Consider the following 23,816-nt stretch of genomic DNA (forward strand, 5'->3'; position numbering starts at 1 on the left):
CTTTTCATTTTCTGGAAATGAGACGCCTCACTTCCTTACTGAAATCTATATTACAATTTACTGTCGAGAAAGGCCTGTGAAACAGTTATTTGGCAGACTGATAGGCTGAGCTCATATATCCATTTATCTGCTCTCATCAAATATGGATCGCTCCTGAGAACAGCTTGGACAGGACTCTCGCTGCAGCATATGCTCAGAGACCGACTGGCTGACATCTGTGTGTCCTCTGTGAACTGTGTGTTTATTTCATTTATTCCATTCTCTCTCTCCCAGTGAGTAATACCAAGCTCACATTCCTGAATGTAACAGCCTTTGGCATTGGTCTGAGATAATGTCTTAAAGTGCCTTTAGAGATGCTACATGTTGTAATTTGGCTTTTGAAAAAATAAAATGTAATCATTTAGTTGAATTGAATAAATGAATAAATAAGAACTGCAATCTCCTTTATGTTGTGGGACACAAATAACTCCCCAGCAAACTCAGTGTCAGTCTTCACATTGATCAAAGACATTGGTGATGTTTTCTTCATGGTTATGTCTTTTATTTTGTGAAGTAATGTAGTTGCCAGAACTGCCTTTAGGTCAGAAAAAACAACAAAGAAGAGATAGTGGCCGACTTTCAAAGACCGGGTGACTCCACACGAGTTAACAAATTGTTTTTCTCTGCAACATGCTCAGACTAAAAATAACAACATACTTCAGATACCATGTACAAGAGCGACTGCAATCTCGTCTTCCCACAGAGAAGATAAAGTCACTGAACACATGTGAGTGTGCAGCGCCATTAGCTTTCCTCTCCGCAGTGGTCGACTGGGCCAGTGGCTTTTATGTGGCCATTAAGACGGCTATGCAAATGCATCAGGAAAGGCTGGCTCTGTGCCACAGTGCTCTTCAGTATGTGGATTTCCAGATAGCGAGGTAGTAAACGTGATGGTTTAAAGACATCATCATCCAACCCAGTACACAAAACATTTGTGTGTTCTGACACATAGTGTTTATTGTCATCAGGATCACATGTACTGTAGTTTGGTGATATTCCTGTGACATGTAGAGAAATTAACAGCCTGGAGAATAGTTTTGCTGAAACTCTCTTTAAAGAACAAATTTTGCTCCTTATTTATTACTTTTTCTAAATTGTAAAGGTGTTTGAGTTTTTTCCAGTTTGGACTACTGCAAAAAACATGGCGGCTGCCGTAGAGGGGACCCACTACCAATGAAGATATAAAGTAATAAAATATAAAGGGCCCAGTTTAGGGTAAAGAAAACAACAATTTGTACATTTTAGACGATTTCACACTAGTGATAACTTGCTGCAAACAGATCGGACTCAATCTACATCCAGGACACGGTTAAACCTTTCACCCCAGAACGTCCACTCCGCTTTACATCGGCCAATCAGCTGGCTGCTCACTCACCGCGAGGGACAGCTAGCCACTCATTAAAATCACCACTGTCCTGGCTACCAAATGGTGCAACAAGCTCCCCATTGACATCAGGACAGCAGAAAGTCTACACATTTTCCCCCGCAGGCTAAAAATACATCTCCTCCGACTACACCTTGGCTAAGAAGATGATGGTCTAATAACCATTGTCAACTCTGGTGTATATAAAAACAACAAATATATATATAGTTGTACTTGTATATTGCACTTACATGAAGTACTTGTAGTTTGGCTCTTTCGAAGCTAATGTACTTCCATGATTGTTGCTGGTCTGGGTTTGTACCCTCATGGTTGAATGCACTTGAATTGTTTGTCACTTTGGACAAACGCATCAGCTAAATGATATGTAACAAATGTAATGAAATGATAATTATTACATTATATTATTTTGTACTCAATGTCTGCCGCTTTCCCCTAAATCTTACACACTGGACCTTTACTGGCAGCTCCTGTGCAACTCACAGCAACAACAATAATTTGCGTTTACAACATTATCTCCCCACGCTGTCGTGCATGTGAGCAGCTAAACACAACCGGCGCTGCACGTGTATATACAGTCTATGGTGAAGCTGCAGCTGTAACGCGGGAATATGCGGTGCGCGCTTGCTACAGTGTGCGCGGTAGTCGGAGGAATGTGTCACAGCAGCGCGGAGCCGTAATGATGTCAACTTGTTATTTACTTTCCAAATGTGAATGACTGAGCAGGGCGAAGGGAGAATTAATCAACCGCGGTGTGACCGGGCAGGCGAAAAGGAGCTGGAGGAGAGCCGGCGTGGGGGAGGGGAGAGAGCGGCAGATATACACACACCATGCGGGGCTGCAGCCTGAGACCCCCCCCCCCCACCCACCCACCCCACCCCACCCCCCGCTTCTCCTCCAGCTAACACCACCTTTAATCAGTGTTCTTGCGCTAACTTAGCGTTAACACCACCCGTGTTTAGCTAGGCAGCTAGGCTACTGTATGCTAGAAATGTTGACGCTCCACATTCTTCAGACGCTAGCTTGTTCTCTTTAATCTCTGAGATTATAGTAATTCTAACAGAAGGGGACGATAGTGTGTTTTCTCATTGGCTTGATCCATCGAGTTTATGTTTGTAATATTCAGGTTTAAGGTCAGTTAGCCTTCACCCCCCCCCCCCCACTTACTCTCTCTCTCTCTTTTTCCTATTCTCCGTCTCAGTCTCTCTCCCGCTGCTGCCGCCCCCCCCCCGCTCACAGTGAACGGGGAAACTCCACCAGAGTCGCCCGCAGTCCGAGCCGCAGAAACTCGCCTGTCCCCGTTTCCCCTTCCATTTTTTTATTTTTGTAACTTTAAAAAATAAATAAATAAACAAACCCCCACCAACCCCCCCTCCCCCCACCGCGAACTCACAACTTCTCCCCGCCGGTTGTCAGGAGCCTTCCGGAGGGGGCCGACACTTTACGTTAGTCGGCGGTGGAGTCTTCACCCACGGCGGCGGTCGGAACTTGAAATATGACGGCGAGCAAAATAGGAGGAAAGTCGTCGCTCGCGTAACCGGCTTGAAGTTGGAGGTTTTTCTCTCCCCCGTGGGAAGAGGTGGCGGCGGACACCACGAGTTCACTCTCACGATACAAGAGAAGGTGAGTTAGAAAGTCGCCTGGCGCGGGTTTGAAAAGCTGCATGTTTGTGTTTGGTTCTTGAAGAGTACAGGGACTTCTTCGTTAATGGGGGATCGTGCCGTTGATTGTGGAGGTTTGCCGGCTCAGCTTCGTCACCCGCCGCCTCACACGTGTATTGAAATGTCTCCAGCTTGTGCCTTTAATATTCTCTCCTTTGATGTGAGCACTTTTCTCGTCGCCCTGATTTCTTTTCCTTCGGAGCTGAGCTGTGTGACTGCTTCACTAAATGGAATTAGAAGTTTTACAGCTTCGAGGTTGTCCCCATTTTCTTTAATACTTGGTAAATCTAGTTTTCTCTTTAAAAAAAACAAAGCATCACAACAGTAAAAGCTCCAGCATGCTGTGCAGTTTGAGGCATTTTCCCTGAAGCTGAAATATGAACGATATACATATTTATATCCCTTTGCAGACTTAGGGAGCACATGAGTGGGGGAGGGGAGAGACGTCCAACTGTACTACATTGCCACCAGTAGTCAAGGGACAGTTCATGTTACTGTATAACTACAATGTTAATGCTGTTTCCTGAGCTGCAACTCTCTTTAAATACAACGCAGACCAATATCTACAGAAAACTGCAACATTTTCCATTTGAGGACACTTTTGATGAAGAGATTAATACATGTTGCATGACCTATAAATTCTTATTTTCCATGCAGTAGCCCTTGCTTTTCTCAGTAGTTAATGGAATAATGGGATACAGCATGTACAGCCACAGTTAAGATGTCTCGCCTCACCACTTGAGCATCAAAGTGTTCATTATCGCTATTAAAGCAAGACAGTAGAAGGATTCAGATGGAAATAACCGCTAAAACACGCTGCTCTCTCAATGCTGTTTTGGCCTGATTGTATGTCAGTGGCACAAACAATAAGGTTTGTTCACAACAACCAGTCAATGTGGTCTAGCTCCTGGATTTGTATGAAAGCATTTCCGCAACAAAGAACTTGCATTAAAGAAATCATATGTTAGAAGATGGTGAATGGACCTAATTTGACATTGTGGTTGCTGCTGCCACCTTTTTGTTTATTTTTAAGGAGTAAGCTTGTAGACATAAGCTGTATGACACCTTAAACTTCACTAATGTCATTGCCACTGAGATACTACAGATATTCAGTTAATTGGATTTAATAACAAGAGCATATCAGTAACACTGTAATTGGGTCTTTCCATAGAAATATGTTTTTTGATAGTATGATTATGTAATTGGGCCAACATTTCTCCATAAAAACCAATGTGCAACCAATGAAAATAATCATGTTGAACAAAACCAATGTAGCCTCATCCTATATTACATTGGAAAAATCACTAAATAAATGTGTGTGTGTGTATATATATATATATGGAGCAAAATTGATTACACTGAAATTAGTTTAATGATTTTATGTCATTTACTAACATTTTACGTATTCTTGATTGCTTGTTTTCATATATATAGGATATTCCTGTCAACGTAGTGTGACCAGTTTACCAGTTTTGTCACCAGAGGTGAGAGCTGGTAGAGAACCGTAATTGCAGTCGTTACAAAAATAGGTTTAGTGCTGCCCATTACAAGAACAAAAGCAGTTTTATGATGTCTTAAGTACATGTTTCAGACAACTTTTCAGTTTCCATGTATTGGTCCTTAAATATGTTGTTGTCAGTGACTAAATTCTGTACTATCTCTATTAATAGCTGTGTGTCTTTCTTTTCTTTTGTGTTTCAGTAGCTGGTCATTGTTACCTTTTGTACTGAGTCTTCAGAGGGCATAAATTAATAATATAGCTAGCCCACAGGCCTTCTTCAGTTTTCTGTGAGCAATTTGAGAAAAAAATACACCTTATTTGTTTTTCAATGCTGTGTTGTCTCAGGTCTAAAAATAAAATGAGTGACCTCAGTGTTTCTGCTAGGACTTTTAATTTGAATAGGTTTAAATCAATATTGAAAGATCTGTATGGTTCAAATATAATTGGACATTTGGCTACTAAATGTTTCTGTGTGTTTCAATGGTTAAATCCCCAAAAAGCTCACATGGACAGAGAGTTGTCAGTTAGATCAAAGTAGAGCTTTCTGTCAGCATGAGAAGTAAAGAGGTGACCATACAACTGAAAATGAGGTTAGAAAGTAAAGATCCATCAAAACAGAAAGGACAGGTTGCAGTTCTCAAAAAACATCCAGAAAGAAACAAAATTCATTCGAAAAATCAATCTCTATCAAGATTATGGTCAAACAAAGTGATGATTCTGTGAAGGCTCGGGCAGATATATGACTGCTAATGGAACTAGAAAACTGGCATCTACTGTGTGATTTCACTGCTAATGGAAGCAACAGGATGAATGTTGAGCTATGTAGGGGAATATGATGTGCTCAGATTTAGTCAAATACATAAAAACTCATGGTTCATATTTCAGTAGACCGGACAAAGATCCTAAACATATGGCCAAAGCGACCAAAGAGCTTTTCAAGGTGAGGAGGTGGAATATCCTCAACCTGTTACCTGATCTCAGTCTGACAGAGCACCAGAGTCTGGTGTGTTTCTATGTAGTTACTTTTGAATCGTTAAAATTAGGGACAGTGGGTGATGAAAGGTGAGACATGCGAATCAAATTTTGTATCCATAATTTGTATTTAAAAGTTGCTGAAGCTCAGAGCTTAAAAATCTGTTGCTTTCCAAATGCCTCTGATTTTGATTAGATATTGTGATTTGGTCTAAAATATTGTGGCTTGTAGTTAATCTTTGTTTTCCTCTACTGCGTCATTCAATTGTGAATACTGTGGACCCTGAGAACTGAGGCACAGATGAGACAACAGCAAATCCATGGTATGTTGTGTCAGACTGTTCAAAACAGAAATTATCCCCTGCTCATAAGTAGGGCAAGGAAGTCCCAGAGAAAGCCCATGGCAGCCCTGTGGTGCTGCTAAGCTCTGTTTCGAGCTGTCCAAATATTTCTGTAACGGTATTTATTTATGATAGGCCATGGGGGGAGGTGAACCATTCTCTCCGAGCTGTCTTTGTGGGCTATCTGCCAGCTCACAGACTAGTGGTTACTCTGAAATGACGCCCATACAAGTACTGGCTAGTCCAAGGCTGTAGTTATTTATTTGGATGTCAGTTTGGATTTCAGGTGGCTCTGTTTATCATTGTGTGAACTTGTGTCTGCTGTGCGTTAACTCTATACTTGAGAGCATTTAAATTAAAGCAAGTGGGATAAAGCCACATGTCTTTAAGTCTGTGTCAAACACCCAACTGTTTTAGTGTCTAGCAGGTAATCAGTTTCTGTTTCTATTGTGTCTGAACCCATTACACTGTGGCTAATGATTCACTTACCTTCTTTGCATTAAAAGAATATGTTTCCTGCTTTTAGCAAACATCTGTGTCACATCATGCTCTGTTAATGGACAAACTCTTTTTCTCAAAGGTCAGTCTGTTAGTACAAACAGGTAATCTAATTTCTATGTAAAAAAGAGAAAGACTAAGCTCTGTGTGGCCACTGTCCAAGTGTTTCTCCTCAGTTGGACTGTAGTAATTTGTAACAAGACAGAACAAATGTTTCGGGGGCACTAATAACGCTGGAGGATGAGTGTTCAGGAAGTTGTGCAAGCACATGCATGCCAGAGAACCTTTTCACCAAAGGGGATATTGTTATTTTTTTCCTTAAGTCTTTTTTCATTCCCTGCTGATTCAGCCTCAAAAGATGAGACAGAAAATCATTAAATAAACAATATTATTTGTTGTTGTAGTTGTGTAGGTTTGTCAGGTCTGCCACTTGGTTTTCAATACCACTATTTTTTTGTCCTTTATGGTCGGGCTGCAGCTTCTTTTCACACACACACACACACACACACACACACACACTCAGTGGACAGCACAGAGGCGGCAGTAGAGACCATTAAGAAGTGACGGTTTTTCCTCAGTTGATCACAACACTTGTACCACTGCAAATATAATCAGAAAGGCCAGCAGAGAAGTTATATTTGAACCTTTCACTGCAGGATGCTTAACACAGCCACTGTGTGTTCACTGCGCTAATGGTGAATTGTTACAAGCTAAAATTAAAGCCGTCTGTATGAAGGCTGCTAGTTTCTTTTGCCACACGCCTTCAAATTAATGCGATCTTTGTTCATTTATAGTTACAAGTTAGCAGTCGCCCCCTCTCTAGTGGTATCACTTGCTGATGATGAGTCCACATCAGCAGCAGAGTGCAGAGGAGGGAGATGGCTGACAGACTCATGTCTGTGTTCTTTATTCAACATCATGCCGTGTTTTTATGTCAGGTGTATTATTTAGTTTATTGACATTTTTCTTTTTTCCTCAGAGATATTATTGATTTTATAAACTGTCATGACTTTGCTACTGTAAGTGTTTATTTTTTGCTGTGCTCGAGTCAAATTGTATTTATTCAAATATTGTTTGAAAACTCCACGGTTGCGTTTTAGTTTGGACAGGTAGAAACAAAGACTTGGAAACAGATGCAGGTGCTGCCTGATTGTGTCCTGTAAGTCTCAATGAATCTTTCCCTGATTTTTTTTTCTCCTATCAACAAATGGCATAGCTTTGACTATCAACGATGAATGCAACATGGAGAATGAATTAGAAGCTTATTCCTGTGACTCCTACTTTGACTAATGGCTCCACCTCGTTGTCAGTTTAATCAACAAAATCCCTGCTCTTACTTTTTGTGTTGTTGCTGTTCTTTGTTTTATTTTCCTCAACTAAGAAACCAACTGCAGACCACACAATCTGCTTCCTGTTTAAACTAGCACATGCAGGCCAAGTGTGCGTGAATGCGTCATTCGATATGCGGTTTCATGGGTGTCAGTATGGACAGAGATTAATTCTGATGTGGAGCTAAAATGCTTGTCTGGATGGAGATCGTTTTCATTTTAAATTAGTGTGGACATAGCCCAAGGGTAAACCCTGCATTCACATACTTGGCATGCGAGTGTCAGATAGATCTGACTTATCAGATGGAACCCGAGATGCACAGGCCATGTATTCACACCATGTGAATGGTACTCAGATGAAGCTCCAGCTAGCTGTCAGCTACCCTCAGATTAATTGGTGTCAGTCTGTTGGTGACTGAGAGGTTAGGCTGCACGGTGGCTGAGGAAAACATAGGAACTATATATGCACACTTTATTATTTTCCATCATAACAATATTGAACAATGTTATCATACATTGTAGGTTCAGGCTTAGTTCTGTACTGAATACATTCATTGGTTTTCTTTCTAAAGCTATGTCCAGACAGCCAGTGAGAGGAATATGCTTTGTTGAGAAAAAGCATGAATTGTGGCTTTGAGCACACTGCTCCGGAAACGAAACTGCGATCTGTAGAATGCCAGTGAAAGTCTCAAATTTACCCTCTGCGTGGTTTGTAATTTCCTTTTCCTTGTAGTTGAAAACTTGTCAACAATGTACCAAACACTGGGTCTTGCCTGTGGTGAACAAAAAGACGAGTATGATTTTTGCCCATGGAGTTCAGGTAGTGTAAACAAAGGTTTATTATTCTACAGTTTACCTACCATAGTGCATAATTACACAGTCGATGACTGATTTATTTTACGCGTGTGTGTCAAGTCTTCCTTTACCAGTACCATGTGAAACATTACATGGTTAGTTTTTATACAGGAGATGTTGCATTTATTGCCTCCTGAGAAGACTACATTATGTGTCTTCATTGAGTGAGGCCACCAATGGGCCATGGAAGTATTAAATGTATGTAAATTAAAAATATGGTATTGATGTTAGAAGGTGTGTTTTCATGATCTAAATACCCATGCAGATTTAAACATTCTCTACACACATCAGAGGTACGTGCATGCTAAATCCTGAATTGTTTACAACAAGAAACATTTCCAAAATTTCGTTCTGTGTGAGCGTTGGATTGCTCAGCAGGATGTACACTGCAGAGGACATACATGCCACATATGCTACAAAGGGTGATCTCTGATGTGTAGTTGTTAATGTCGTACTTTGTAAATGATAAGTCAAGGGATGGCTTAGAATCAAGATCAGAATTTCAGCTCACTTGTCTGCTTTTGTTTGTTTGACCCTGATGTCAGATTTAAGGAAAGCACCACAAGAGTGGGGGGGTATTCAGGGTGGCATGAGCAGCTGTTGACAGAGAAGCAAGATCTTCTGGTCACCATGGCAACACTTGTATTGCCCACACTGGTTTGTTGCTGTGTTTCCAGCTTATTTCGTGCAGTCCTCATCTTGCTGGGGAAAAAAAGAGAATTGCCTGGCTGAGGCCCTTTATGTTGTTACTGTGTGTTTCTACTGAATGGATGTAGAAATGCACATTTAGGCTACAAAACAAAAATGGCATAAATAGTACAGTCGTCTTTTTTACCCAGTAAAGCAGTGTTACGTAAAAGCTTGTTAAGACATACTGTATGTTCCCATAAATATGTAATCGTTTCCGTTCCTGTCAGTAGTGGAGACAATGGTCCCATTAACAGGAACACAGCTTAAGGCTGTCCAGTTTGTTGGTTTTGATCAAATGTGCATATCATTTAGTCTCAATTTTAGATGTAATACACTGGCTCTTTATCATACAACATAAAGATAAACAGAATGCACCGGCCTAGATTTTACAAACGCGTCTTTGCTGAATTTTATTTTGCTAAAGATCACATGTTCACTGTGCTAGATTTGACCTTGTCTATATATGTATTGATGAATGCAAGGTCAGAGTACTGAAGATGTTTTATTCTGCTGTATTATTTGATTCCCACAATCTCCTCCAAACAAAGTATTTACTCGAGAACAACCCCCGCACAGGCATATACACTTGTAAGCCCTCCAGAGACTGGTCCTTGGTGTGCATACATGCACATATTAAACCATCCAGTGTTAACAATAACCATGTTACTATAAAAACAGTTTTTACATGTTTCCTAATCCAAGTCCTCATAACAAAATTGTCTCTGCCCAAATATCCAAAGTAACCATTCCAGTGTTGACTCTTATTTAAATTGGATCTAAACTACTACATCTGTGATTAAGATCTATTTGAGATGTATGCCGGTGTCAACATGTTGGTACAGGATGAAAATTTTGTTGAGGAAGTCCGGTTGGATTAATGAGTTTCTTAATTATAAGGCTTAAACAATGCCATTAAATTGTACTCAGTTGTAGTCTTCCTGTAACAAAATTCTTACAATTTTACTCCAAATCTCGACAGTGTCTAAACCGTTCCCTCCACTGTTGACTTACAATTGAAATAATTGAAAGGGATTTAGTTTCGTCCACACCAATAAGGTGAAAAGCCAAGGGGTCTCTCTTCTTTGAGCAATGTAAGGCTGCTGATATCCTTTTGTTTCTGTTGAGAAAACTAAATGACAACGATGGACAAGTGGGAGTTGTTGTTTTTATTTGATTCTAATGGGTTCAGCATGAGGGTGGATCATAGGTCCTTGCGCTTCCCATTAGAAGACATCATGATGAATCTTTCTGGTGATCCTCGCTGTCTGTCACCAACCCCCATTCAGTCCCTGAGGAGAAAATATAATTGATGGTGGCGCATGTTAATGTGCAACTCTCTTGAGATAGACAAAAAAACACACCAGACATTTATATTAATCCAAATCTGTCAAGGCGTATTTCAAAGATTTGTCCCTTTGTAGTTTGTATGAGGACCATAGCATGAAGACATGTTTTCAGTATCAGTTGCTGCAGTTGCACTAATGTGTTACCCTGATGACCTTGATGATTGTTAGCTGCTGCAACAACCATTAGGTCGGCCCTCGTGGTTCCAGGGGTGGTCATCCATGTGCTACAGAGAGTCAACTGTCTGCAGACCCTGTTTCTACTGATCACCTCAGCAGATTATTTCTTCCTCTATGAGCTCTTCCTCTCTGCTTGAAGGAGTGTTAGTCAGTGGGTGGAGTCACTGGTTTGAATGAAACCATGTACACTTGTGTAGTTTCTCCTGCTGCACAGTCGGCCACCCCTGGTAAACATTTAAAATGTTGCCGCCCATAGGAAGCGTGGGAGAAGTGTTTCCCCAGGAGACTTGAGGGCTACCATCCCCCAACACGTGTTGACCTACCATCCCCCACCGCACGCCGACCTACATCGGCCGCCGTTAAGTGACTCATTGAGAAAGGCAAAGAATAACGCTCAAATGGTTGTTGTGATTACCTGTGTGGGGATCATTATTTATCACCCTGCTCCCATTCCACCACCATCACCACCATCTCTCTCTGGTTCCCCTCCCCCACTCCAATCGCTCTCACCCCCCCAAAGACTGCAGCCCAACCAGAAGCTTCAAAGGCGGGTTTTTACTCAGCAGAGCAGTTCAAGAGAAAATGGCTGCTGTTTCCAGGTCTTGTTTGCACATCTGTCAGGAGGTGACTGTTCAGGAGAAAATGGGGTCCCTGGTATGCTGGTTTCTAACATTGTGCTTTTCAAACCGGCATGTGTAGGAGTGAGATGGTTCTGTATTGTGTTGTGTATTCTTTTACTTCTGCACTGAAACTGTAATGTTTTAAAAAAGTATTTTATTTGCATTAGTAGCTAAAGTTGGTTATAATTGTAACCTATTATACCATATAGTCTGTGCGCGTGCAGAGAGAGAGAGAGAGAGAGAGAGAGAGAGAGAGGATGCCAGTGTTGTTTAGATTTTGTTTAAGGTAGGGTTACATCATGTGAAGTATTTTAAGCATATAGCTGCAGTGTATAAGTCCATGGGTTAAGTGTTTTTCTAAAGCAGATACTGCAAATTATGCTTCATGATCTTTATTATTAAAAGCTAAATTTGTGCTCTGTTTAAAAGTGTTGTCATGTAATCCTTGGAACGTGTGCACACATGTGAAATGTGTGGCTTGGCTTCAACTCAGATATTTTGAAAATGAATAATGATACCCAGTCTTTTCTTACACATGCCAGTAGAGCACCTCAGCAGCAGTGCAAGTGTTTGATTTTGAATTTAATATTGGTTGTGAGGCCTCTTTCTAAAACATTCAAAGCTGTGGGTTTCATGTATATTTTTATGATTATGGTTAATCAGAAATTGCTGGGTGGCTCAGTGGTAGACATCATTTTTTGCATATTTACATTACGTTAAGGTTTACCAAATCATACTTTAAAAGGAATACATTTTAAAATGGTTTAAATGTAAATTAACAGTACTTGTAGTTCTGCGTAATTTTCGCAGTGCACTCAGAAGTGACTGGGCCACAAAACACAAGCCATGTAGTTACACAAGTATTTGCTCAGGGTGTCAATTGCGTAAGCAAAGAGTGAATTGGTACTTTGCTTAAGTGACAGATTTGATACAGATATATTTGTCTGCCGTGGTTGAGGTGGAAGACTGAAAATGCAGCTGAGATGTGTACAGTGTTGACAGGCCATTAAATTATGAAGGGTTTTATTGTTCTTCTGCTTCAACCACATCCTTTGGCCATAACGCACATAGGTGGCTTGGTAAGCTGGGTAGTTTATATTCTCAATGGTGCAATAAACGTCCTAAAAATAACCATAATGTGCTTGATGACCACAGAAGGGGTTCTCATCATTTGTCATTTTGGGTTTATATTTGTCTAATCCTGTCTATTGTCTGTCTATTAAAACAGACAAATTGTTTGTTTGTTAACACTGTTATAAATGTACAGTACATTTACACAGTACAGTACACTGTTGGTTGTGGTCTGGTGCTTAAAGCCGTTTTCAGACATGACCTGTGGGTAAATCCAGATAATTGACCACAGAGTTTACCCAGTTTGCCTTTCACACATGCACAACAGAGCGGGAGGTTCTCTGTGCAGACACGTTAACAACAGCAACAAATCCTCCGCATTATTCAGACGAGAGGTGGAGCAGCTGGGTGCAGCAGTTAGAGGCAGGAAGCGACGTATTAACTCTGCTGTAGAGAACACGTGATTTTCTTTACAACACAAAGACGCTGGTGTTGGCTCACCACCAACTCCTGACATCTTTGTCGGTGTCATCTATGTGTGTGTGTCACCGCTTTTTCACCAGGAAATAATTTGTTTCTTTGGGTTTTTTTATTTGTTGTATCTGTGAAAAAATAGATTGTGAATTGAGACCTTTTACTGTTCCAGTTGTGGCTTTGGGGAGATGTATATTAAAAAGCTTCTTGAAGTTGTTCCATTGACACACACAGTGACAGTAAAGACTGATGGGACTGGATTGACTTGGTTCTTATGTTCCATTCAATACAATATCTAGTTTTACTCCTCAGATTGATTGATACTCCTTCACTGTTCGACAAACCCCACACTTGCTCTGTGGTATTTCCAGGCAGGGGCTCATCTGGCTCAAATGTTGGATCTCTGATACCGCTTTGTACTATTAGACATTCATATTGTCATAGCAACGTCAGCCACATGGATCATTTGATGTGTGGGGAAGTCAGATTCTTTTCTCAAAAAAAAAAAATCAAGGTTCAAAGAATTTGAACAGGAAGCATGTACTTCCCTTGAAGTAATTTGACCTCAATACATATTTCAGTATATAATCATGTTTCATTTACATACATTAAAGTTTAAGGGCATTTTGTAGGTGTGGTTTGTAGTGCTGATGAATAACGATGTCTGTCAAAAGCCGATTTCAGACATGAACACCAGAAAATATCCAGCCATTTGGGTCTACACATTCTCTATAGTTTGCCTTTCATATATGAAAAACATATATGATTGACGCAGGAGATGTTCTGGGTTTCCAGATGTACAATAGGAAAATGACGTACAGCCAAATATTTTCAGGAGAGTGTTCGGACTTCAGTGCGAATTCCCATTATATTTTAAAGCTACAGTATCACATTATCATACTAACCACAATACAGGATGTGTGGTTTTATATCATTGTCAACATTATGTCTGCTGTATGGTTAGTCAGTGCTTTGAAAACAGTGTTTTTGTTGTAGTAGTCTTAAAGGAAGTAGCCCCCCACCCCTCTTATCACTTCAGTGGTTACATGTCTCTTTTCCTAGATGCCACATTGTTTGTTCAAAGGAGACTGATACCCAGGGAACTGGTGATGGTGCCATCATGGGCCCAGTAGAGGGATTATTGCCTCTGCCCTGCACCGATGGGACTCGAGCCCCTCCAGGCTCCCTGCTAATTATGTTTCCAGTTGTTTGGTATGTATCTGTAGTGGGTTAGGTGCAGCGGCTGCCTTGCTTTGATGTGTAGCCCTTCCTAGTCCCATATGTAAGCTAATAAGCTAAAAAGAAACATTGCAACAGCAGTCAAAGCAGGGAAAAGAAAGACAAGCCTTGCTTTGTTAATGGATGAAGGTCGCAAAGAGTCATTGTCTCTTGAGTGTAATCTGTTTGTTGATGGAAATGATAGATGGAATCATTTTTTTAATTAGCAGTAAATTTCTTTCTTGCATTGGTTGCAGTGGTTTATTCTACACCAGGTGCAACTTAACCTAAGCAGTTTTTCCTGTCAGTAAATATCAATGAAACATCAACCCTCCGCACGTCAGCTGCAGTACATAAAGATAGAAAGAATATACCAAGGTGAAAGTGAATAATTCATGTTGAGTAACATGTTCAAGCCCTCTGGCTGCATGCCCACTAGTAATTGGGACAACACCATTCTCTGTCTATTTTTCTCGATCACTCTCGTTGCTACGCTACCAAAGGGAAACTTGAGTGGGCCTGGAAAGTGTTTGGAATGAAAGTTGGACGGCCATGCGGTCCTCATACCTGACACCCCCCCTCCATTTCTCTTCTTATTTTCAGCAAAATGTCTGTCCCTTTATCTCCCAGTGGGAGAGCAGGAAATGGCTCTCTACTTTTAAGACATGACTCATTGTCGCGTTGCAATTTGTTCCATATTTTCCTTACATTAACACAGAGAGTGCTCACATATTTGCTGTGGATTTGTGTATATTTACATCTTATTTGTGGGTATATAATTAATCTCATTCCAGCTCAATTTACCCTTCTCTCAAAGAAGTGCATGCTTGAATCATTTGGAAATGATAAACCCTCTCAGTATTCTCACAGTGTTCATCTGCCCGAGGACAAAAAAATGGAATTTCAAATCTAATTGCATTTTTGTTTCTCTGGCCCCCTTCAGTTTTGAAATGGGCTCAATTGAAATGTTTTTCATAAGCTCTGTTAAACATTTCATATTTGTTGAAATTAACTTGGGAAGGTCAGGTCGGCTGCTAGGAATAATTAGCCCCTCGGTCTCCTCTGTAGTTCACTAGATGAGCACAAGACTGGCATTTAATATTTGTACTTCTTTATCAGGACTCTGTTCCATCTAGATGGTTGGCCCGGTCACTAATGGGAAGCACCATTCAGTTCTCAGTAGATGCCAAATTGATAGAGACACTCCCATTAGACCAGAGAGGAGAAGCGGGAAATGCTTGGATCCAGTACTGTTTGTGGATTCACAGGTTAAATGACCCAGCTATTGACACTGTCAAGGAAGGAATCATGCAGCAATGAGCAGGACAAGAGTGAGCATGTTGTAAGAGAGGCTAGAAAACAGGACTGTCCTCTGTTTGTGTGTGGGTGTGTAGTATATATATTGGCACACGACTCTGTCATTGAACAAAGACTGATTGAGCAAGGACTGATTTCTGCTGGGTGCAAAATTAGTGCTTATTTTTATAGGGATGTAAGAGAGAAATCATTTGTTTGAGAGGCTTGAAATGTGTGATATGCATGACTGCAGTGTGCAATCTTAATTATATCAAAATGTCTGATTTTATTTTCAGGAGTGAGCACAGCCTTACAATATACCTCCTCCCTGTCATTGGGCTAAGATGAGTATTACCAGCGACGAAGTGAACTTCTTGGTCTACAGATACCTCCAAGAATCAGGTTTGTCTCACTAAGCAGTCATATACCGTTAAAATTATCATTTGGGCTTGAAACATCAATTACTGATATTTTCCAGCATTGCAAGGTTTTTGCTTTAAAATCACATTTATTTGGTAATTGTCTGGAAAATGCAATTATCGTGCATTTCTAAAAGCAAAGCACGTGTTACGCATAGTCCAACATGATGCCTACTTGTTTCAAGAGATGTTTTCCTTATCACATAATGGATGGAAATAAACCTCTTGTAATGTGGCTGCACAGAACTTTGCCCTGACGTCAACTTGTTTTGCTCTTTTTTGATAAGATTCTGATCACTGAATCGAATTTGAGTCACTGCATTTTATTACTGGTTATTGTATCAACATCTGTGCTCATCTGGCAGAATAGAAGCTACGAGCAGCTCAGAGGTCAACATTGACATTGGCATGCCTTATTATACTCTTATTATACTCTCAAATGACATAGTTGTTACGCCATTGGGCTTTTGTATTCAATTACTGTTGGCTTTGTTTGGATCAAACAAGACTTTTCTATGAATATTTGTGCTGTGTTTGTGCACATCTTGTGCTCGGCACTCACCCATTAATGAATGTGAATGGTGTGTTTTGTTTTCAGGTTTCTCCCACTCAGCATTCACCTTTGGCATTGAGAGCCACATTAGCCAGTCTAACATTAATGGAACACTAGTGCCCCCTGCAGCCCTCATCTCCATCCTGCAGAAAGGGCTACAGTATGTGGAGGCAGAGATCAGCATCAATGAGGTGAGGAGAGGGATCTGCTTTCATTGACTCTAATAGATGTTTTTATGATGTATGAACATCAATTAGAAAGCTATACTCAACTTTTTCTAAATAATGATTATTGACTCAAAAATTAAAAATGGCCTCATGATGTGTTATTTATGACTGTTGTTCTGACAGGATGGTACAGTCTTCGACGGTCGACCGATCGAGTCGTTGTCGCTCATCGACGCTGTGATGCCAGATGTGGTGCAGACACGACAGCAGGCCTTCCGCGACAAGTTAGCCCAGCAGCAGGCAGCTGGTGCCATGGCAGCTTCAACCTCTGGAATCCAGTCTATTGCACCAAAGAATGGAGAAGCCACCGTGAATGGGGAGGAGAATGGCACTCACAACATGAGTAAGTTGAATAAATATATTTGCTCAGTAGTAGGTACTAACATTATCTATGATGTAGTTATATCACTCCATTATGTTTTAGTGCCTAAAACAGAGAACTCAGCTAGAAAAGAAATCCCTCGTCTTAACTTTCACTGTTGTTGTTATTCGTTTGTAGTATTTTCTGTAACCAAGCAATCAACTGCAGAACGTTTTTCAGGTGTGTTACTTCTGAAGTACTGATATTGAGGTCTGATATTCTTATATATCTTATATACTTGTTTGGGTGGAGATCATTTTTTATTTCAAAAAAGAAATTAGTAAAGTTATGGGGGTAAAAAGAAAGAATTCAGTCTGCTTCTGCAATGGCTGACAAGTCTCTATTCTATGTTTACAGTTTATACTTTGATTTTAATATAAAATGATAATGTAAAAAAAAAATCGTATTCTTATTAGTTGTGACCAGATTTTGTTTATTTTATCACCCTCACGATCATGGAAAAGGAAGAGTTACAATTCTGATTCTTGATGCTAAGTAACTCAGTGTTGACCTCTAATCAAACATTTATTCAGAAAACTATATGGACGTTTATCATCTGTGTGGTTGTCACAGGATGTGAATTCATAGGCAGCTTCTGTGAAGGTAATCAGAGACGTATACATCAGGTGGAGGTGAGGAGTGGGAGTTTTCATTTAAAGGTGTGGATTACTAGAGACAGGGAGGAAGTTAGAAATTAAAAGCTCTCTAAGCGTTTCCCTGCCTCCATCACTTCGACTGGGTTCTCATTATACTGTGATAATTGTGTGCACGCCAACTGGGTCAGTTTCTCAGACTGAGATAAATAAAAATAGCTCAGGCTTATACCAGCAAAAACACAGTATTGATTTTCTTTGATCCAACTCTGTTGTTTAAATGCAACTCTTCACCCCCTCTAACATTAGGCGATAATTAATATTCATCAGGGATACGTCTATCAGCAGTATATTTATACTACCACTAAGCTTGCTGACAAGTGTGGGCATAAACTGTACGTGCTTGCGTGTGTGTACTGATGCATACATTAATATGAGCATGTGTATCTGTCGGCTCCTCTCAGATAACCACATCGAGCCCATGGAGATGGAGTTAGATGTTGCGATACCAGCCAGTCAGGCCACAGTGCTCCGAGGCCACGAGTCTGAAGTGTTCATCTGCGCTTGGAACCCTGTCAGCGATCTGCTGGCTTCAGGGTGAGTCTCTGTCTGAGCTGAAACAGATCACTGGATGAGTCATGCTTTATTGTATGCACGCTTTGGCTTTTATTTTGAAAGATAAATGAGGCAGCTTATATTACAACAATCTTTTGACCTTCCCCTGCTGCGTTGGTATTTTCCTCAGCTCGGGAGATTCGACCGCCAGGATCTGGAACCTGAACGAGAATAATAATTCCAACTCTACCCAGCTCGTGCTGCGCCACTGTATCCGAGAAGGTGGCCAGGATGTCCCCAGCAACAAAGACGTCACCTCACTAGACTGGAATGTAGGTCCCCAAACATCAATCCACATGTCTACTCTTTTTACTCGTACCATGTGCAGACTTTGCAATTGAGGCAGCTCAAGTAACAGTTCCGATTTCTTTCCATCCGACAGAGCGACGGGACTCTACTGGCAACTGGCTCGTACGATGGATTTGCCAGGATATGGACGAAGGATGGTATGTCCTCCATCATTCCAGCACAGCGTTGCTTCCTTTTGTTATCAGGATTATATCATTGTTATTATGTAAATAATGCAACCTCAATTTTTAGAGAATCTTTTCTAAATTAAATGGATGTGGCTTTTATTCTTAAGGAAATCTGGCAAGCACCTTGGGGCAGCACAAAGGGCCCATATTTGCACTCAAGTGGAACAAGAAGGGGAACTCTATTCTCAGTGCTGGCGTAGATAAGGTATTTTATAAAGCTACCCAAGCATGGATTTTTGTCTGTCAATAATAATATCCACATGTTTTTTTTTTTCTTGTACCAGCCCTAGGGCTTGAAATTAACTTTTTTAGATCACTAGCCAGAGTGTAAATCAGAAACATATAATTTGTCTGGTATCCATAAACTACAATCTAAACTGCTCTTCTATTAGTAAATATAACAAACTTAAGATAATGAGACATAGAGAGAATTAGTAGTATTATTTGTTATTGTACATGTTTATTAATTATATATGAAATTGATAAACAGCAGTTGTTCTCATTTTGTGATTGAAAAATAAGAAATAAGTTAATAAGTTCACATAGCAAAGTTAATGACTTTTTCAACCTTCCTATTAGTTGGAAAATAATTTCAAGCCTTGGCACTATATCAATCTTTATTATGTTGATTTAAGAAATCTTTCAATGCTCCATTTCATTTCCAGACGACAATCATTTGGGATGCACACACAGGAGAAGCCAAGCAGCAGTTCCCTTTTCACTCAGGTAAATTCACTTCACTGTGTCCACCACAATCAAAACTGATGGAGATGTATTAATATGATGCAAAACAAATGTTTCCAGCTCAGTTGTGGCCTTTTAAACCTCTGATCCTTTTGAAAGAGTATAAACCTTTTCATTAAAATATTCTTCAGCCCCAGCTCTGGATGTCGACTGGCAGAACAACTCCACCTTTGCCTCCTGTAGCACAGACATGTGCATCCACGTCTGTCGACTTGGCAGTGACCGGCCACTCAAAACTTTCCAGGGCCACACGGTAAACAGCTTTTTCCACGCTCATTTTCTCACGTTATCTCACACCATACTGTGCTCACTCCCTCATGCTAATGTGTTTTATGCTATGCAGAATGAAGTTAATGCCATTAAGTGGGATCCGTCAGGGATGCTGCTCGCCTCCTGCTCAGATGACATGACGTTAAAGGTAAGAGACCAGTCCTCAGTCCTCGGAGGTTAAAACAAGCCTGAGTGGTGATTTGCATTCAGTCATCATATTTTGTTGTTGCTGTTTTCTTCCCACTCAGATCTGGAGTATGAAGCAAGAGTCCTGTGTTCACGACCTCCAGGCTCACAGTAAAGAGATCTACACAATCAAGTGGAGTCCCACAGGCCCTGGCACAAACAACCCCAACTCTAACATCATGCTTGCCAGGTGGGAAATCACTTACACATAGCTCACATTCAGCAGCGTACAGGTCAGGTACAGGACTGCGCACATTTGAGAGAAAAGTGCAGGTTTTGTGTGCTCAGACAAAAACAATATGCATGTCTGAATGTATGTTTGGGAAGGAGACACTTGTCGTAGCTTGGCATTCAGAAGAAACCTTGTTTCAGGCAAAATCTCAATGCTAGTAAATGTCAGTAGCCCACATCCTTACACTCTGACCCAGATGTGCACACGTTTAAATGTTCTAGTTCAAATACCACTGGAATTCACAGCCGTTACTGACAAACCAGCAAACCTGCCTTTAATTCACAAAGGAGATAAAACTGCCATTATTGTCACGGCCTGGATGGAACTTCATAATCTTGAATAAATGCCATCGTTGTTCAGTATGCGTGCAATAAATCTTTAATTGACTTCAGGTTTGCTCTCTGCATAAACTACCTCTTCACTTTCATTTCTTGCCACACTTAGATGAACCCTGGCTATTTATACTTACAGTGACAGTCTGTTGTTGCTTTGTGAAGCACGTGTCAATCGAAATCAGCCTCTGTTCCATTTGTTTTCAGCAGTGTCTGATTACAGGTGTTGGTTTGACACAACTTGATATTTCCTTCTTTATTTTGACAAAATTCACACATTTTTAATTGTCACTGTATTCAAGTGTTACCGTGTTATGTAGTTTTTCTCCTCAACAAAATGATGATTAACAAGTTTTCCAGGATATTTTATATTGGATGTTGAAATGGGAGCATTGTGACATTGGATTGCTAAAAAACACAAAATATGACTCAATTCAAAAATTCAATTCCAAAAATTAGATTTGATGTGTGATCATCTTGCAGACACTACAGACTTGTAGCTCTGGCACAAACAAAACATATTCTATCGATCATCTTGTTACAAAAACAGATGATTATGAATCCTTAGCTCTGCTCTCATGTCTTATTTTTTTCACTTTGTCTTTCCCACAGTGCCTCCTTCGACTCGACAGTGCGGCTGTGGGATGTCGAGCGAGGCGTTTGTATTCACACACTGACCAAGCACCAAGAGCCCGTCTACAGCGTGGCCTTCAGCCCAGACGGCAAACACCTGGCCAGCGGCTCCTTCGATAAGTGTGTCCACATTTGGAACACCACGGTGAGCGTCACAGAGGGATCTATATGCTTACGGGCCGAATAGACATAATATAATGTTATGACATATTTTGTTTGTTGCGTTGTTTCAGACTGGAGCCTTGGTGTACAGCTACAGGGGCACTGGTGGTATTTTCGAGGTTTGTTGGAACAGCACCGGGGACAAAGTTGGAGCCAGTGCATCAGACGGCTCGGTAAGCCACAGCCTGTGTGATAATGAAATCCTGATTTTTGTGTCTGTCCTACTTTTTAATTCATCTTATGTAGTAATAAAATGTTGAAGTACTTGGTGATGATAAACATATATCATTCACACAAATGTCTTTCCTTTCCAGGTATGTGTTCTCGATCTCCGAAAATAGCCGACTTAAAACTTTGATGAATCCTGGAATGTGCAGCAGATTGCCTTCTTCTGACATCAGCAAGGACACTCTCATTGCTCAAGAGGAGCCGATAAGGTTGACTGAAAACCACATGACTGCACCAGCTTCTGAGGAGCCAACACCAACTGAATTCTGGGCACCTTTATTGTCTGTTGCAGTGTGTTTTATGACACGCCTGTTTTGAGACAGCGGAAGTGGGTTAAAGAGATCCCCAAGACTGGTCTGAATCCAAATCCCTGGGGGCATCCGCATTTTTAAAAGGTTTCTAATAAGAAAGTGCTGTGATCCCTCCGGGCCACTGGTCCAGCTGTTATCGGATTGTAAGGGTTGGAAACGCAAAGATGAGTTTTACAGGAAGAGAGGTGTTAATGAGACACGTGCGAAAGGCAACATATTATGAAAGAAAGTTTGTGGTTTTTGAAATTCCTTTGTGCAAATGTTACTTCATGTCCAAATGACGTAACTGGAGACATGATAAAAGTAACATCTGTACTGAAGCACTGGCATTGTCTTGTCGACAGGGTGCTGAACTTCTCCTCAGCGGAGAATAGTTTGTCTCAAGAGTACTTTTTTGGTCTATTTTTCCACAGAAGGACGTTTGAAAGTCAAAATTGAATGTGCCGCTACAAGGTAGTTCTCAGCTCACGTTTAACACCAACGTCAACAACAACAGGAAGAACCTGCCAAGGAATAATCTCCGAACATGACCTGCTCAATTCGGTCGAGATTAGAAAATTTGTGTTTAAGATGTGAAAAGTGTGGTTTACAAAGTAAAAATGTTCTCCCTTTTTGGATGTAAATTTAAAGAATGTAAAGATATGTAAATTAGATTAATACACAGACTTATATACTGTGTATATATGTTTATATACAGTACTCTTTATTGCCATCCTGTAGGGGGCGCATTAATGGCTAGAGTTGACACTTCTTTTACTGCTAATGCGCAGAAACAAGACCTCTTTTTAAATGAAGCGCATGTCTCATCATCAGCTTCTTTTAATACAGTCTTTCTCGACCAGTCATCAGTCCAGTGCTTCAAGTTTTGTTTCTGGGTTTTTTTTCAGAGTGAAGGCAGGTGTGTTAAATAACCTTGGTCTCTGTTAAGCCACTGAAGAAACGTACTTTACCTGCAGGCAGTAAACTATCCGGTCAACAGGAGCGAACAGTGGTTTGAAGCATTGAGATGTTGTTTAATGTAGAGCTGGACACGAGAGAATCAACAACTAAACCCTACCTATGAGACCTTCTATCGCTTTTAGCATTATCATGGTGACCAGAGGGTGGAGATCAAGCCAAAATCCTGCTGTTTGTAAAAGAAGAAAGAAAGTTGCTATGATTGGCCTTATTCAATCCCACTGAGCTTCACACATGTGCAGTAAGTCTGGCTCCCTCTGCACATGTCAAAGATGAATCTACAAACCAACACACCATCGCTCTGATTTCCCTTTTTGTTGGTCCCTTTTCTACCTTTAGTCTATTTCAGCCAAAACACTTTTTGTATTGGCAGGTTCAGCAAATGTCCAGACTTTGCTAAAAGTAAAGGGCCAATTTATTCCTTGTATTTTTTTTTAAGTCACGATTGGATGTTTGATGGGTGGTTCGTTGTTTTTCGTTTGCTGAGAGCCATTATTGTCTGTGTCAGACTGAGAATCGGGCTGTGGGTTGGTGGCCTTTTCTTGGCATGCTAAGGAGCCCAGTTGGAATAAGTGCTGTGACAGCTACTGTTTCTCTCGACGCCCTGGTCCGGGGTGCACTCACCTGTTTTCGAGGACAAAACTTTGAAGTCATTCTGTGTCTCAAATAAATCACTCTATTTTGATATCAGAAACCACGGCGCCTGTGTCTTGATTTCAATTTGAACTTTGAAACTGAAATTGGTTGTATGCCTCAGTGCAGTTTCAGTCCCTCCAGGTCTTCCTGACATGTTTCAGTCCTAATGATATGAGGTCACTGTGACCTTTGACCACAGTTTCATCATTTAGTCTTTGGGTCTAAGCATCAACTAATCAAAATTTTAGTTTTGTGAGGTCACAGTGACTTTTCATCTCAAAAACCAAATCAGTTAATCCGTGAGACCAAATGAACGTTAGTAGGAAATTTGAAGGGATCCCCTCGTGGTCTTGTCCAGGTATTGCAATCACAAGGCAAAAATGTGCTTTGGGAGGTCACAGTGACCTTGAGCT

General features: G+C 40.7%; 1 protein-coding gene across 1 annotated transcript; it reads left to right on the forward strand.

Annotated features, from left to right (window-relative positions):
- The first annotated feature begins 2,116 nt into the window (after positions 1–2,116).
- On the forward strand, positions 2,117–23,461 carry tbl1x (transducin beta like 1 X-linked). Its single transcript, XM_020090066.2, has 15 exons — positions 2,117–3,043; positions 15,765–15,870; positions 16,486–16,631; positions 16,791–17,010; positions 18,086–18,218; positions 18,367–18,508; positions 18,619–18,682; positions 18,820–18,917; positions 19,378–19,438; positions 19,588–19,709; positions 19,800–19,874; positions 19,975–20,102; positions 21,089–21,254; positions 21,343–21,444; positions 21,586–23,461. The coding sequence occupies exons 2-15, from the start codon at positions 15,813–15,815 to the stop codon at positions 21,610–21,612; spliced, it is 1,542 nt and encodes a 513-aa protein (XP_019945625.1). The 5' UTR covers positions 2,117–3,043; positions 15,765–15,812; the 3' UTR covers positions 21,613–23,461.
- Positions 23,462–23,816: the final 355 nt, after the last annotated feature.

Source organism: Paralichthys olivaceus, chromosome 10 (assembly GCF_024713975.1).
Source record: "Paralichthys olivaceus isolate ysfri-2021 chromosome 10, ASM2471397v2, whole genome shotgun sequence".
Lineage (NCBI taxonomy): Eukaryota > Metazoa > Chordata > Actinopteri > Pleuronectiformes > Paralichthyidae > Paralichthys > Paralichthys olivaceus.